This window comes from Dermacentor variabilis, chromosome 7, assembly GCF_050947875.1.
Source record: "Dermacentor variabilis isolate Ectoservices chromosome 7, ASM5094787v1, whole genome shotgun sequence".
Classification (NCBI taxonomy): Eukaryota; Metazoa; Arthropoda; class Arachnida; order Ixodida; family Ixodidae; genus Dermacentor; species Dermacentor variabilis.
This window is the reverse complement of record NC_134574.1, coordinates 83,422,306-83,437,992: the sequence shown is the minus strand read 5'-3', so window position 1 is coordinate 83,437,992 and position 15,687 is coordinate 83,422,306. Positions and strand designations below refer to the sequence as shown.

The following is a 15,687-nucleotide window of genomic DNA, read 5'->3' as shown; positions in this document are numbered from 1 at the left end:
CGTGTGACCTCAGCGATGAACCGCTGGAAGGGTATCTCCGAATCGCAGAGACAAAAGGCATCTATTTTTACGCAAATAATCCAGAGGGCGTTGTGGCAGTGGTCGAGGCACGTCGGCGAGTTTGATGGGCATTTGCTGGTGCGCCTTCACCAGGTCCACATTTCTAAACATGGCGCGATGTGTCTTGGATGTGAGGCAGCGTATAGCTGTCGTGGACCGTCTGGGCGTTCAACCCTCGATCGTCTACATAAGTACGCCTGTCACAGGGGTGACGCGTGGGCACTAAATGTAGCGGAGAAATCTGCGCAATGCATGACGGCGTATAATGCAGAGCTGCAGGAAGTGCTCGAGCTCCTGTTTGGCGATAGCCAGACAGTTCTCAACGAAGCGGCGTGGTAGAGCGACTGCCCGTGGACTAAGGGTGAGGACGTGGTGCCTCACTGTGTGTTTAGGTGTTTAAATGAGGTTGGTTGGGTTTGTTAACTCCGGATAATCCGCCAAGATTTTGTTTGCAGCGGACAGGAAGTTATCAGCATGCGGACGCCCATGGGCGCAAGGTTAGACAAGCCTGCAGACATGGAGAGCCGAGTCGCACTGTCTTTGAGGCGAGTTCGCTGAACGCAGACGCCCAAGTCGAAGTATGAGAGGAAGTCCGAACCGATGATCGGGTGAGCCACGTGTGCAATGATGACGATCCATCGAAAAGTGCGGCGAAGGCCGAAGTCGAGGGTAAGAGATCGGAGTCCGTACGTAGCTATAGAAGAGATGTTGGCAGCTCGAAGTAATTGCCTTTATGACCTTGAACGATCAGCCTTAGTCGGGGGAACCACGCTGATTTCCACGCCCGTGTCTATAACAAACTGGTTGTCGGAGAACTTGTCGGTTACCATAACAAGGTGGCTGGGAGGAAAAGCGAGACCCCGTTGCGCCGTCAGTGATCTCGGTGGGTATTTCCCGGCCACGAACAGGAAAGTGTGCACTACGAGGCTCTGTGTCAGAAATGCCGATGGTACCAGCAGAAAGCGGGAGGGCTTGGACTACGAGCTTGATGTGTGCGCGCAAGAGCACGATGACCGAGGCGAGTCGAACCGCTCCCCTGTGTAGGGCTTCAGAGTGGGACGAACTCATCGCTACGGGCCTCAACGCGTGAAATTTCCGGGTCTGTAGGCGATAACACAGCAATGACGAGCGTGGAGGTCGCCTCATGAACCTGGTAGGCTACACAAACGACAGGACCGCTGGTCCTGTCGTTTGTGTTCTTCCTGAGCCCTGGTCTTCTGCGCCTTGCCTTTACTACTTAAAGCATGAACCAACTAGCCCAAGCAAGAGTTTTAACTGAGAATATTTCTTCTACATTGGGCCCTTTCTTTCAACAAAGCTTTCGCACCGATCCTGCCATTTTCTGCGTCAACCTCGCTGGTCCTGTCGTTTGTGTTCTTCTTCCTAAGTCCTGGTCTTCTGCGCATTGTCCTTACTACTTCAAGCATAAACCAACTAGCCCAAGCAAGAGTTTTACTTGAGCATATTTCTTCTACATTGGGCCCTTTCTTTCAACAAAGCTTTCGCACCGATCGTGTCATATTGTGCCTCAACCTGACGCTGGTCCTGTCGTTTGTGTTCTTCTTCTTTAGTCCTGGTCTTCTGCGCCTTGCCTTTACTACTTCAAGTATGAACCAACTAGCCCAAGCAAGAGTTCTACTTGCGTACTTTCTTAACTCGCAGGAAACAACTACAATGCAAACCAAGAAACACGGGCGGTCATTTCAGCTGATTGGGAAGCATTCAACGATCTTTCGGCCCTTAAAACTGCAACGTACATTGTCGAAGTGCCATTTAGCGCTAACCTCTGGTTATATGGAAAGGTCCTTCAAACGTAATAGGACTCCAAATGCATAAAACTTGATTTCCAGCTCCAAGACATTAGGCAGCCTCTGACCCAAAAGGTCTTATTCGCTTCAGAAATGTAATGTCAAGAAATAGTTATGGTCTGGTGTCACTGAGAAAAACGGTAATTGTAAGTCTACTCCGTCAAGATGCGCACATATAACAAAACTTGCTGTTGGGGTACTTGTTTCATGACCTAAAAACAAAGGTTAGGACGCCAAGCAGATGAGGACGACGTGAGACACAAACGACATATGCGGACGCCAACTTCTCACTGTTTATTCACCCGAAACCATGCTATTTTGTAGAAGAAATCTAAGAGGAAAGTAATCAGAGTAGAGATAAGCAGGGATGATAGGAGCTAACACTGCTCCTAGGTCAGTGATCGGTACGGAATTATCATGATAGGCACATATGAGCACGGGAACAATACAGGCGTAATCCGTGTATTCAGCCGAATGTGGCAGCTTCACGTTCTAATATTACCGGCAATTACAAGCAATTCTTTATGAATGACACTTATTTGCTATTTAATAATAGTGACGCAGTGCTAACGCACTTATATCGTGCTTTATTAGTTCTTATTATGTTCAAAAAGACGGTGTATGCATCGGCTCTTCGGTAGTTCCAGTTTTGGGTGACAAATATCTTTCTTCGATTGACAAGTGCATCTTGGGAAAGATCGGCAAGATTAGTGTAGGTAGGAGTTATGTATATGTGGATGACTACCATGTGCTTTTAAATCTGTAACTAGCATTGGCGCTGCTGGGTAAGCATTAACCAACACAGTCTTAATAGAGTCTGGCGAAATATATTTTACTTGTGCATTGCGACAGGGTAACTCAATTCAATTTGCAGTGCAATTTGCGGTGCAGTCTCTGACTTTGGGACCCTGGTCTCTATACTATTGTTTGTAACAAATTGTTATGAACGAATAATAAACTGAAACTGAAACTGAAACTGAATTTGTGGAGCTGAAACTTTGTTTCACGAAGTCCCACGTGAACTCGATGTATCCACCCAAAGACTAAGAAAAGCCTTCCACCAGTTCACAGCGCAAATTCTAAACTGAATAAGAAGGAATAGTTAATGTATGCCTCAAATCGGCGGTAAATAAATCATGCGAGCACAATCGGTTGGTGATACAGGTTTTAGTAATCATACTAGCCTATACGGATACGCTCGATTTCCTCCCCCGTGTTATTACTGGTATGTGCCGAAGCATCCTGCAGAAGATAAAACACGGAAGAAAGTAGGGAAGGCAAAAGAAAAAAATGAAAGCACACGTAATTTCGTACGCCTACTAACTGTCCCAGAATATAAAGAACGTTGCCGTCACATACCATGTGCGCATTGTGTATTCCGCCGCATGCTAATTGGCCAAAATTTTTCCTTTTATGGCCATTAAGCTGCCGGCTACATGCGCCAAGAAGCACGTCACACCCTACACCGATTGGGCTAGCGATGCCGTTTACAACACTCCCCTAAGGCATTGCAAGGTGTGTATTAGACATACGGGATCATGCTTCAACGAGTGAGCGAGAGAACACTGGTTGGCGCTCAACATCATCATAGTCGGCTGCTTGGGAGACCACTGCCAGCGCTGTAGTTGTTTGCCACTCCTCGACAAAACGACCTTTCAAAGGAAGGCAAAAGACCGAATTAAAAAGGAGATAGTCCAGGCTTTCATTATAACAAGAGCAAGAAAGAATTGAGCTAGCGCGCTGTTCCTAGCATTACGTCACAAAGAAATGTCATTCAAAAATAATAGCCTGTAATCGCTGCAAATAATAGAACATGCAGCGGCCTCGTTTGGTTGGATACTCGGTATTACTCCTGTAATGACGTGCTCATATGTACCGTCCATGATAATTCTTGACATATCACTGGCCGGCGAGCAGTGCTAGCTCCTATCACCCCTGCTTATCTTCAATGTGACTACTTTTCACGTAGGTTTCTTGTATAAAATTGCGCGGTTTCTGGTGAATAAACAGTTCGAAGTTGGTGCCCGTACATGTCGTTTGTGTCTCTTTATCCTCGTCTGCTTAGCAACGTATCGAGTTCTACATAAAGCAGCAAAATAGGGCTAGCCTTCTAAAATGAAACTAGCTCCCCACGTTCAAAATCACGTTCTGCAACGCAAAGCAATTAAACCACGAGGATAACTTGCGAGCAATTCCAGAGAGCCCTTCGCAAGTGGCCAGGACCAGCACGATGTGAAAGAGAAAAAAATAAGAGGAAATAGTTGGCTTGGAATTATCTTTTCCTTCAGAAGGGATATCGTAAATGATTGGAACGAACGCTACTTCTGCGTCGAGAGGGTGCAATTCAATGCAATTCGCAAGGACGGCCGATAATCTTAGTGCATTATGTGCATTCTTCGCATTTGAATTTCCCTCACTCGCGGTGCCCCCCAATATACCGAACGTCTTGCCCAACGGGATGGTAGAATTCCGCAAAAGAAGAATGCCACACAGTACTAAAGAAGCGCTCGTTAAAATTATTGAACATATGGTCGTGAATAACGCTAGGTGAGTGAGGTGAAACTAACTCTTTTAATGTTTACCGTGCAAACACAGCAACGGAAGAAAGCATGATTTCTGCCCAACAGCACATGACTGGAAAGCACGTTGAAAACACCAGCAGCAATCGTGTTTGTAAGCAGAATTGTGATACTTCAGAATTGCACGACAAATAATCCTCCCGCAAGAAGCAATGTACCCGTGATATCAAAAAGAGCAGGAGCTGATCTTCAGGCTAGATAAAGTCAGAATCTGAGTTCAGAATTTTTATCATGGGTCACCGTGCACTCCCACTGCAGTTGTTTTGCCGATAAACATCGTATTCTTGTGGTGATTGAATACAACACGCCCATTTGCCGGTTTAACAAATATGTGCGTCTATAGAAGGCCACAAGACGCTACCATTCTCCGGCATTATCACCTTCACCAAATCAAATTTGTTGAAACAAAAATCGCCAGATTAGAGGGAGCCAGACCCGTCACCTAAATCAACAATCATCTTTTCAAAATAAAAAATTAGACCAACAGTTCTCAAGAGGCTGCTCAAGCACGAAGTTAGGCCGCACATCTAATATTCCTGCCAAGAACGCGCAAGAATACTAAACAGCGCTGTCCTCCCACGCTAACACTCTACTTCTGTTGCGCCTACTATTTCACTGGAATGAGCGAAAGTAATATGTCTCCAGAGAAGGGGAGCATGACCGGCCACCAAGATAAAGCGGTATGGGCAAGTGGCAGACGTGCTTCTGGAACATTTTGCTTGACAATGTGCTCTTGCAATCGCTCTGGGGGAGTTTTTTCTCGTCATCAAGTACATGCTTTCTTGTATTCATGTGTCTGCTAATCTGACTCTACTTATTCGTGCAGAAAAGAACATTCGTTTCTACTTCATCACAGGCATGTATATACTGGCACCAAACTCAACAAATCCTCCACCATCAGACATCGGAGAGTCTCAGTAATCAAATGATTTTTGAAAGCAAATGTCGAAGCATGAATGTAAAATATGACGAAGAGGCATGGCAGATCAATGCCTTTTCATTCTTCCTCCCTTTAAAAGATATTTTCTTTGGCATATTTCTGTGTCTGCATTCGTTACTTCTGGCTAATGAAAATGTCGTTGTATTGAAGTAACTGAAGACGTCAAAACAAAACATAGTGCGCTTTCAGTGGCAAATAAAAACTGCCTGTTACCCATGTGTCTCTATATGTATACACAAACTAACAATCTCTGTTTTCTACTTCTTCGCAGAGCATGGCGCGACTCGGCAAGCGTCACATCCATACTCGAAAACACAAGAATGAAGGTACCATCGAAAACGTAAGCCAACGATTTCATTCACCTGATACTAAACATTCCCAATAATGGTGCTCTTTCTACAGAAAGTGAATTACAATAGTAAATAACTTTCATCGTGAATACTGAAGGTTTATTCGATGTAGCTAACCCCAATATGTAAAAGAAACAGGCGTTTCCACAAACATCCCAGCGCTTGTTTTAGGGTATAGACGAAATAAATGCATTTTGTCATTCCCCAGTCAAACGTTCCACACATTGCGTTCGACCCTGTCCGATTCCATTAGGATAAAATTCATTAATTATACTGGTGCACTAGTTGCCCTCCTAAACTATTCTTGCAAGAAAAACTTGTTCTGTCTCTACGAGTGATTTGAATGTTGAACTGGTTGGCATAGGTATGTTGCGATAAAACACCCGCAAAAGCACGATACTTCGCGCAGCGCCTTAAAAAGCTGCAGGGTGCCAAATATAAATGAAGCTTTGGTATTTCTTCCCACTGGAAGATGCTAGATTGACTCACGATGTGCTTTGTTGTGAAGCGAAGCAGTGCATTTCTTCCAATATCGACTACCTTTACAAGATTGCACAATCTTCACAGATGAAACACAACTCCATCACGCGCCTGCATACTTGGCAGCTAGTTTGGTGAAAATGTTTTGAAGTTGATCGGCGAGCAGTTTCGATGTAGAAGAGGCTAAAATAGTTAAAGATGTGCGAAGCACCTCATGTTCAGGCACATATACATTGGCGATATGTTCCAGGTGAAATTAAATCTCTCATGCCATTTGCGAGGGCGTAAAACGAGATCTATTTCTTAAGGTTTCACGTTAAGCGAGAAGAGGATGTTCATGTTGAGTGTCGGTAAGTAGGTTTCATGCTGAGTGTCCCGGCCGGTAAGTGGGCTTCACTTATGAAATTGTCTCCTATTTTGTGTTGTCACGTCTCGACATGAATTCACCGGTTTGCCGCGGTGCCGCCGAAGAAGTAAGTTTCCGAGAAGATGAGAGACGGTTAGTTTAGAAATATTGTTGTATAATAAAACTGCGTAACAAACGCGACGCGGGCGTTACACTTACAGTTGTTTCTCCTTGGCTAGTGGCGTAAAAATTATTTTTCGAGATAGGGGAGTGGGAGAGCCCCCATCCTCTCTCTCTCACTCTCTATCCATATATGTATATACAGTGCTACTGGCGTGTGATCTATGTTTCTTTGATCGAGGCGCGTGGGCGCCATCACTCAAGAAAAGAAGACGAAGAACGAACTGGGCTCGCGCTGTGAATCAAACCGGTCAGAGCTGCGAGCGCTGTTGTAAATATAACCTGTAAATAGTTGCTCGTCTTACTTGCTCGTGCTTCGCCTAACATTGGGGTGAAAGTGGACCGTTCCCCATCCTCGCCAAGGAGCTCCGAAGTGGCTGCACCGTCGTCTTCTCAGCCATGACTTCCGATGGACCAACCACGTCGCCACGTACACTTGCGGCGCCATCCACAACGTACGTTACGGTTCCTAGTCTCCGTGATCCTGGGACAGTCTCCGCCCAAAATGGCGTTGACGTCGATGACTGGCTCAGCATGTACCAGCGTGTTAGCCAAAGCCACCACTGGGACCCTACTATCATGCTTGCCAATGTAATCTTTTATCTGGCCGGGACACCGCGTGTCTGGTTCTACACCCATGAGGTTGAGCTCTCCAGCTGGGACATATTCAAAGAGAGGCTTCGCGATCTATACGGCAACCCGTCAGGTCATCGCCAGGCTGCGCGAAAAGAGCTTGCCACCCGTGTGTCGTCGTCGACCGAATCGTGTCTCCAACATACAGGAAGTGCCCGCGTTTTGCCGGAAAGTCGACAAGCACATCACCGAGGTTGACAAGGTGGGTCATATCCTAAAAAGCTTCGCGGACGACGCCTTCAATTTGCTCGTCTATAACGACGTCTCCACCGTCGACGCCATCGTCAAAGAATGCCACCGCTTCGAGGTAGCCAAAAGCCGCCGCGCCGTCCAACAGCTTTCCCGGCTCCCAAACACCCCTGCCACGTCCTCTTTCCTCCGCTCTAACCACGACATGACCATTTTAAGAGAACGTCGCACGGATCGTTCGCCGTGAGATTGAAGCTGCGAGTTTGGCCCCCCTTCATCCAGGACCGCACGACGGTAACTTTTACCAAGTGGTCCCCACTATTGCCGTTATTCAAGCAGTTGTGCGGCCAGAAATTGCAAACCTTGGCTTCCCTACCACCTTCTCTGTCGCCCGACCTGATTCGGGACCCATTCATATGCCCACAACCTGTAATGACCAGTATTTTGTTTCCAGACCACGTAATCCTGACGACAACCGATCTGCTTTCGCTGCCACCTCGTTGGTCATGTAGACTGCCACTGCCGCACAACCTGGATAACGCCGTAAAGGAGGTCATTCCCTGTTCCTCGCCAATACGCCGACACTCGCCGCTATTCACCTCGCCGTCTGTACCCTACTTCCGATGCCCCTGACAGCCGCTCTTCCTTGCGATCGCCTTCGCTCCCCATCATCCCAACCTCGCCGCTTTTTCTCCCGAAACCTACGGACGGAAAACTAGGCTATGTAGCTCTTTGAGATCGTGCTGCATCACGATCGTCCTGTCCGAATCCTCCGTTGACGCTCCTCCCCAACACGAAGCTAATTGAAGTAGACGTCGATGGTGTTCCGTTGATGGCAGTATATGATACGGGAGCCCAACTGTTCATAATGAGCGCTAACGTATGTCGTCGCCTCAAAAAAATTTACGCCTGCCATCACTCGAGCCATACGCGTCGCCAATGGCACCACTGTTGCCGTCAGAGGTATGTGCACTGCTCGCATAGGAATTGCTGGCCGCAAAGTTCCAGTCATGTTTACCGTGCTGACCAGTTGCGCTGATGACCTAATCTTCGGGCTCGACTTTCTGACGACGGATTCTGCCCTCATCGGCGGTTCCACCGGTACGCTGTGCCTCGATCTTCCTCTTCTTTCAGACGTTCGCCCCGAACAACCGGACACCCTATGCACTACAGCGTTTGCTGGCTAACCCCCAAAAGCCCTAACCTACGTTGAATTGGCCTCAAAGGCAACCGCGCCTGATGGCGACTATTTCGTCGCACCTATTCGTGATGTCCTCCAGAAGCGCGACATCTCTGCCACACTCCGTCGTAACCCTTGCCGCTAATCGGATGTGTATCCCCGTTATCAATTTTGGTTTGACTAAGCAAGTGTTACTTGAAGGCACAGTGGTGGCCATGCTCCGGTCAGTGAGAGACGTCCACGTCACTGCTTTTGCCGACGACGCGTCTCATGATTTTCCTGATTACCCAAAGGATGCCTTGAACCTTGACGGCTCATTATGTCCCATGGTCGCACCGAATCTTGCACCTGACCCAGCAGCCGACCTATATCGTCTTTTGCTTTCCTAGCGCTACATCTTTGACACGGCCAATCGACCACTTGGTCAGACGTCGCTTGTTAAACATCGGATCAACACTGGTTATGCTGCTTCCATTCACCGCCATCCGTATCGTGTATCCATGGCAGAGCGGCCATTGATGCAGCAGGAAGTAAACAAGATGCTCGCCAGAGGCATTGTTGACCCTCGTCGAGTCCTTGGGCGTCGCCAGTCGTGATCGTCAAAAAGAAAGATGGCACGTGGCGTTTCTGCGTTTATTGCCGCCACTTAAAGCGAATCACTAAAAAGGACGCTTATCCTTTACCACGAATCGACGACTCTCTTGATTGTCTTCACTGTGCCAATTATTTATCGTCCATCGACCTTCGATCTGGTAATTGGTAGATTTGCGTCGATGAGCAACACCAAGAAAAGACCGCTTTCGGCACTCCAGATGGCCTCTACCAATTCAAGGTTATACCGTTCGGTTTATGCAATGCCCCCGCCACGTTCGGACGGATGATGGACTCTCTACTTCAAGGTTTCATATGGTCAAATTGCCTTTGTTACCTGGATTACGTCCTTGTGTTTTATCCTACATATGCGACGTAACTTGGACGCATCGCAGTTATCCTTGACGTCTTTCTTAAGGCTGGGCTCTAATTATACTCCTCGAAGTGCCACTTCGGGAGCGGACATATTACAGTGCCAGGCCATCTCGTCGATTCTTCCGGAGTACAACCGGACCTGGGGAATGTTCAAGCAGTAACGGCTTTTCCTGTACCTCAGTCTCTCAAAGACGTCCGGAGTTTTGTGGGGCTGTGTTCTTATTTCCGACGGTTCGTGAAAGATTTCGCAGCAGTCGCTCGACCACTCACTGAACTTATAAAGAAAGGCGTTGCTTTTATGTGGGCTTCCCCTCAGGCTGCCGCATTTTCACGCCTTATCACGATTCTCACCAATCCTCCGGTCTTGGCCCACTTCGACCTGTCCACACCTACAGAGGTCCGAACCGATGCCAGCGGTTATGGGATCAGCGCCATCTTGTCGCAGCGCCAACAGGGACACAATCACGTTATAGCCTACGCTAGCCGGCTCCTGACAACTGCAGAGCACAACTATTCGATTACCGACCGCGAATGTCTTGCTCTCGTCTAGGCTGTTTCAAGGTTCCGCCAATATTTATATGGCAAGCCCTTCTCAGTAATCACAGACCATCATTCGCTCTGTTGGCTTTCGTCGCTCAAGGATCCTACTGGCCGGCTCGGCCTGACTGCCTCCGACTACACCGCCTCCTACTGACCACCTCCGACTACAAGAATGTCCCTTCACAGTGACTTACAAGTCGGGACGCCAACACCAGGACGCATATTGCCTCTCTTGCTACCCAGTTGAAGGGGTGACCTCTACGTCTGATACTGACACTGACATCTGTGTTCTCTCCGATTTTCCACTACTCCATGTCGCTGACGAGCAGCGCCGTGACCCGTCCTTGCGTATCATCATTGGCCGCCTGGAATTGTCACTTCCAGACCACTCCCTTCGCTTATTCACACTTCAAGATGGCCTACTCTACTGCCACAACGTTCACTCCGACGACCCTGCATTACACCTTGTGATCCCTGAACACCTTCTTTCTGCTGTTCGCCTCGAAGTTCACGACCTCCCCACTGCCGGTCACCCGGGCGTGTCACTTATCTACGGCCGGATCCGCCGACGCTTCTTTTGGCCAGGGCTTGCTCGCTGTGTTCGAAGATACGTAGCTGCGTGTGAGAAATGCCAGCGACGGAAGACATCATCGACGCTCCCTGCTGGGTACCTTCACCCACTTGACATTCCCGCGGAACCATTCTTTCGGGTCGGTTTCTACTTACTTCGCCCTTTTGCCCTTTCTACCTCTGGGAACAGATGAATCGCTGAGGCCACGGATTACGCTACGCGCTACGCCATCACTCGAGCGCTTCCGACAAATTGCGCCACAGATGTCTTCGATTTTCTTCTACGCGACGTGATCTTATTATATGGAGCTCCTCCAGAACTTCTCACAGACACTGGGCGGACATTTATCGCGGACATCCTGCAGTCCTGCGCCACGAGGCACAAGATATACACGTCATACCATCCGCAAACCAATGGCCTCACGGAGGGTCTCAATCGCACTGTCACAGACATGCTCGCGAAATATGTCTCTTCAGACCACACTGACTGGGACCTCGCTCTATCATTTGTCACATTCGCTTATAACTCCGCGCGCACCAACACTCCCGGTTATTCCCCATTTTTCTTTCTGTTCGTCCGAGAACCAGCGCCTCGACACAACCCTCCCTGTTCACGCGGCACTGACCAGTGTATATGCACTTGATGCAATCGCCCACAGTGCCCATGCAAGAAAAATTGCCCGTGGCCTTCTGAAATCCCAAGAGAGTCATAGGCGACACCAAGACGCGCAGTTACCACCTGGTTCTTTGGTGCTTCTATGGTCTTTGTCGCGTCAGGTCGGCCTGTCAGAAAAACTGCTGTCTCGTTACCCAGGCCTGTACTGAGTGCTTTGTGCCGTGACACCAGTCACCTACAAGATCGCCCCGGATCCGCTTCGCAGTCCATTGATATCGTGCTCATTACACGACTGAAGCATTATCACCCTCCCCCCCCCCCCCCTCAGTGATGACATTTAGACGCTCCGGGACGTCGCTTCTGCCGTCGGGGCATTATGCTACATGCGTGTGGTATATGTTTGTTTGAACGAGGGGCGTGGGTGCCATCCTTCCAGAGAAGAAGAGGAAGAACGAACTGGGCGCGTGCTGTGCATCTAACAGGTAAGCGCTGTAACCGTTGATGTAAATATAACCTGTAAATAGTTAGGTGCTCGCCTTGCTCACTCGCCCTTCGTGTAACAGTGTATGTATATATATATATATATATATATATATATATATATATATATATATATATATATACATGGGATGTACCACCAGCCATGCCCCAAGATTTAAAAAGAAACTTGCAAATTCCACGTAAGCGGACAAACCCGCGGTAGTGCTGTTTATCCTGGCTTGGAGATACTAAGATTATTTTTTGGATTCCGCCTAACTACGTAAATATACTCGCGGGCAACCTTCTGAGGCAATGAAGGGAAAGCTATGGAGGCAAAGCGCGCACAAGGGCTAGCGCTTCTGTAAAGATTCCAGTGATGTCATCACCATAACCTTTAGCTTGAGGAAGAGAAAACATAAAGAACTTATTAGCAATGGTTAATTAACATAAAACACACAATTTAATCTAATAGTTTAGTTATTTTGAGGCGTTTCCCTTCCGCGTTTTGGCAAAGGCGAAACCGTCGCACGTGAAGCTGGGACAATTCACTGTCTGCTCCGAGCAAACGAAAGAACTGTGAAATTGTGGTGCACTACAGGGCGCGGTAACATATGTACAGAAGCTGTGCCCCCATAGCTTTCCTTTGATCACCACCGAAAGTTGTACGCGAGTATACTCTTAATTAATTATTCAACTTCAAAAATAATAAAATCAGATGAAAATTATTACTGAGAAAATTGTAGATCACGTTGAAAAACTCCTAATTCAGCTTTGTGTTTCTGAATAGATGCTAGATAAGCATGTTTTTCCTAGCGTGAAAGAAGTCCTCGAATTCACGCAGAATTGCCGCGCGACTTGCCGTTCGAGGAACTTTGCGTGCATTCGCGAGCTTCCTTTGCGCTTGGAAAAACACTTTTATGTAGCACGTATTCAGCAAATGAAAGCTCTATTGGGAATTTGACAGAACTTGTCACACTTGAGAGGTATGGAGCATGAGTGAGCCTAAATAAAAAAAAACAACACTACGGAAGCTTTGGCAAGCACAGCAGCAGTATTCTCGTTGTGTTCAGCGTGTGGTGGAGTTCTCACACATCAACACAAAGACGAAAAATGACGTGTACGTCCATACAAATTTGGCCTTTCTTATTAAAATACCAGGTCAAGGTACTTAAGAAGAACCTTAGATGTAGGCAGTCAGATATTATTTACTATAGAATCCCTTGCTGTAAATCATGCCTTGAGATAAGGGGAAACCGAAATTGCATTTAAGGCGTTTGGCAAAGCCACCGCCAGGCCTGGTGAAAAATACTAAATATGAGTGAGCTACCAGTGCATTGCTAACAAAAATCCAATATTCATATCGCGAAAGCCGTCATTGTTCCAGTTACGTGGTGCGACTTTGCCGCGTCGGGAGCTCCTAATATGTCCATGAAGAAGCTACGATTACAAGGAAGCTGCTTTCTTCACAAATAAACTTCTTTAAAGCAGATATAGAGCACGGCCTCAGCTTGTTCATAGAATCTGACCACTCTTAGAAGATCCAGCTAGGAGAAATTTTAGGAACCAGAATATTTATTCATGAGCCTCAATAAATTCGACGGTTGCGTGGGCACTGCAGGAACGACTCGACAAAAATCTGTTTCTCAACTTCAAACTAGCGGGTAGAAACAATCATTGACGATGTAGCACCATCGCAGATCCTGCCATCCATTTGCCATCTGACCAAGCGTTCCTCAGATGAGGGCTTGATCGCTTCACAAAAAAAATATCAATAAGTTAACCGGCATAATGTGGAGTGGGAAGCTATTGTGGAAATAACAGAAAGAAATACTACTTAACGAAGTTGATATAACGTTCACTCGCCTGCCAAAACTGGCAAATATCTAATTGATGTTTGAATTCTTAGTGGATCGACTTAATACAGTCGTCTGGCCATGTTTGGCAATAGTGCAGTGTTTTCCACTAATGCTCCAAGTGATTGGGCTCTCCGCTACAGGCCATATCAAGAAGTTGTAAGCAACGAGCCCGTCTGCTAAGCTCCAGGCACTGCTTGACCCATCGTACTTACGCCATCCAAAAGAGTAATCGCATCAGGGGGTGCTATAGTTCGAGAAGACGCAGCCCATGTGACTTTCATACTCGGGTCGCATCTACAGAGGATCTCTGGGAGAGCTACTGTAGCGAGAAAAAGTGAATAAATCACCCACGATCAGCGTGGCCTATAGACACAGTTGGATGCTCGCAAGTCTGTGAACAGCTCGACATTGGGTCTATTATGTTCAACACGACGACAATGCAGATCTGTACCGTCTCCACCATTCCCTTGAACTAGAAAAACCAGATCCAGAAAGCAGTGACTATTGATCTCGGAGTGCTCAGACTACTTGACTTGACCACAGCAAGATGTTGTGACGCCACCACAAGCGTGCCGGCGACCTGTGCGTTCGATGCAAATGTTACCTCCTCAAGATGGTGTGGCTCCACCACTGCCTTATAGATGCTTTCGCAAACTATAACAACACTATTCCTTGATCATAGTAGAATGGTACCCGCAAATCAGAAAGCCAACTTCATAAATTCTAATGGTTAAGGCGGAGTGTGCAGAAAAATAACTTACAAAACACGCGCACGCAGGTACTGCCTAGGCACTACTCATTTTTGGAGCGAAGAGTAGCTGGCTCTCAGGTTTTTTGCGTGTGTACTAAATTTCCCACAAGAGCATTTTTGCATAAAATTCGCACATCATTGCATCCATCTACACTCTGCGCGACTAGGCGTTGCTTTATAATGCTTGTGCAGAGCCTGGAAGCAAGTAGTCTTTATGACCACCTCGTCTCCTACGTCTTTCTTTGTGTTTGGCTACCACAGCGTAGTGGTTAGAATGTGCGGCTCGACTACATATGGTAGGGTAAATTGTTAGCTGGCATTATGACATTGCTATATCAAACTATATTGCCTGAATAACGAAATTAACATGATCGCCTCATTTATGACTTAGAAGATCTGTTCAGAAAAAGGCGTCAAATACAAAGTGCACTCACCATGGATGGACAATCGCATCAAATAATTTTAAAAGATTGCAGACAAAAGCTTCTCAAAAGCAGCAACATGCTGCACTCAATAAAAATTGCCATAAATGCTGTTGCTCCTGCGGAATAGAGGAGCAAGCTGCTGGGCACCTCTTAATCATGCATTGCTCTGCTGTGTCTGGCGCAATATGATTCTGTTCGAGGCTTCTAAACGCAACAAAGCAACCCTAGTAATGTTTCAAGCGAGATCAAGATTTTGTATTTTATACAAGCATTCGTGTTTGTGTTTGTGTCTCCTTCACTATTCTGACGGATAAAAAAGATTTCGCCGCCTTAGGTTTCTTTGAGCATTCATAAATTAGCATCAAAACACCCTGTCACTGTTTCGCTTTCATGGGGGGATTTGTATGCTCAGGATGAAACGTTGAGCTGTGGTCGCTGACGTGCCATCACACCAAAAAAAACTACATCTATTATTCTAGATGTTTTCGCCCAGCTAGTTAGCCTCTTGAGTGGAGCAAATGGAACATTAGTTCAACGTATTGCAGAACAAATATTAAATGTCACAGCTGTGCAAGCAGCTTTGACTCCCCAAATTTTCACCAAGTTCCTAGCAATAAGACATGTTCTGTTTTACTATGATGACCAAACCTTTACTGCTTCGAGAGCATAACCAGTAGATATCGAAATAGCGGAATTGAGTGAAGGGACACATAGTTAAATTACCTTTTTCCAAGTGTG

General features: G+C 46.9%; 1 protein-coding gene across 1 annotated transcript in view; it reads left to right on the top strand.

Moving 5' to 3' along the window:
• LOC142587580 (uncharacterized) overlaps nucleotides 1-15,687 on the top strand; it is a 133,678-nt gene that overhangs the window by 93,366 nt on the left and 24,625 nt on the right. The window contains exon 7 of the mRNA XM_075698694.1: nucleotides 5,659-5,727. Within this exon, the coding sequence (XP_075554809.1) occupies nucleotides 5,659-5,727 (69 nt within the window). The remainder of the gene's footprint in view (nucleotides 1-5,658; nucleotides 5,728-15,687) is intronic.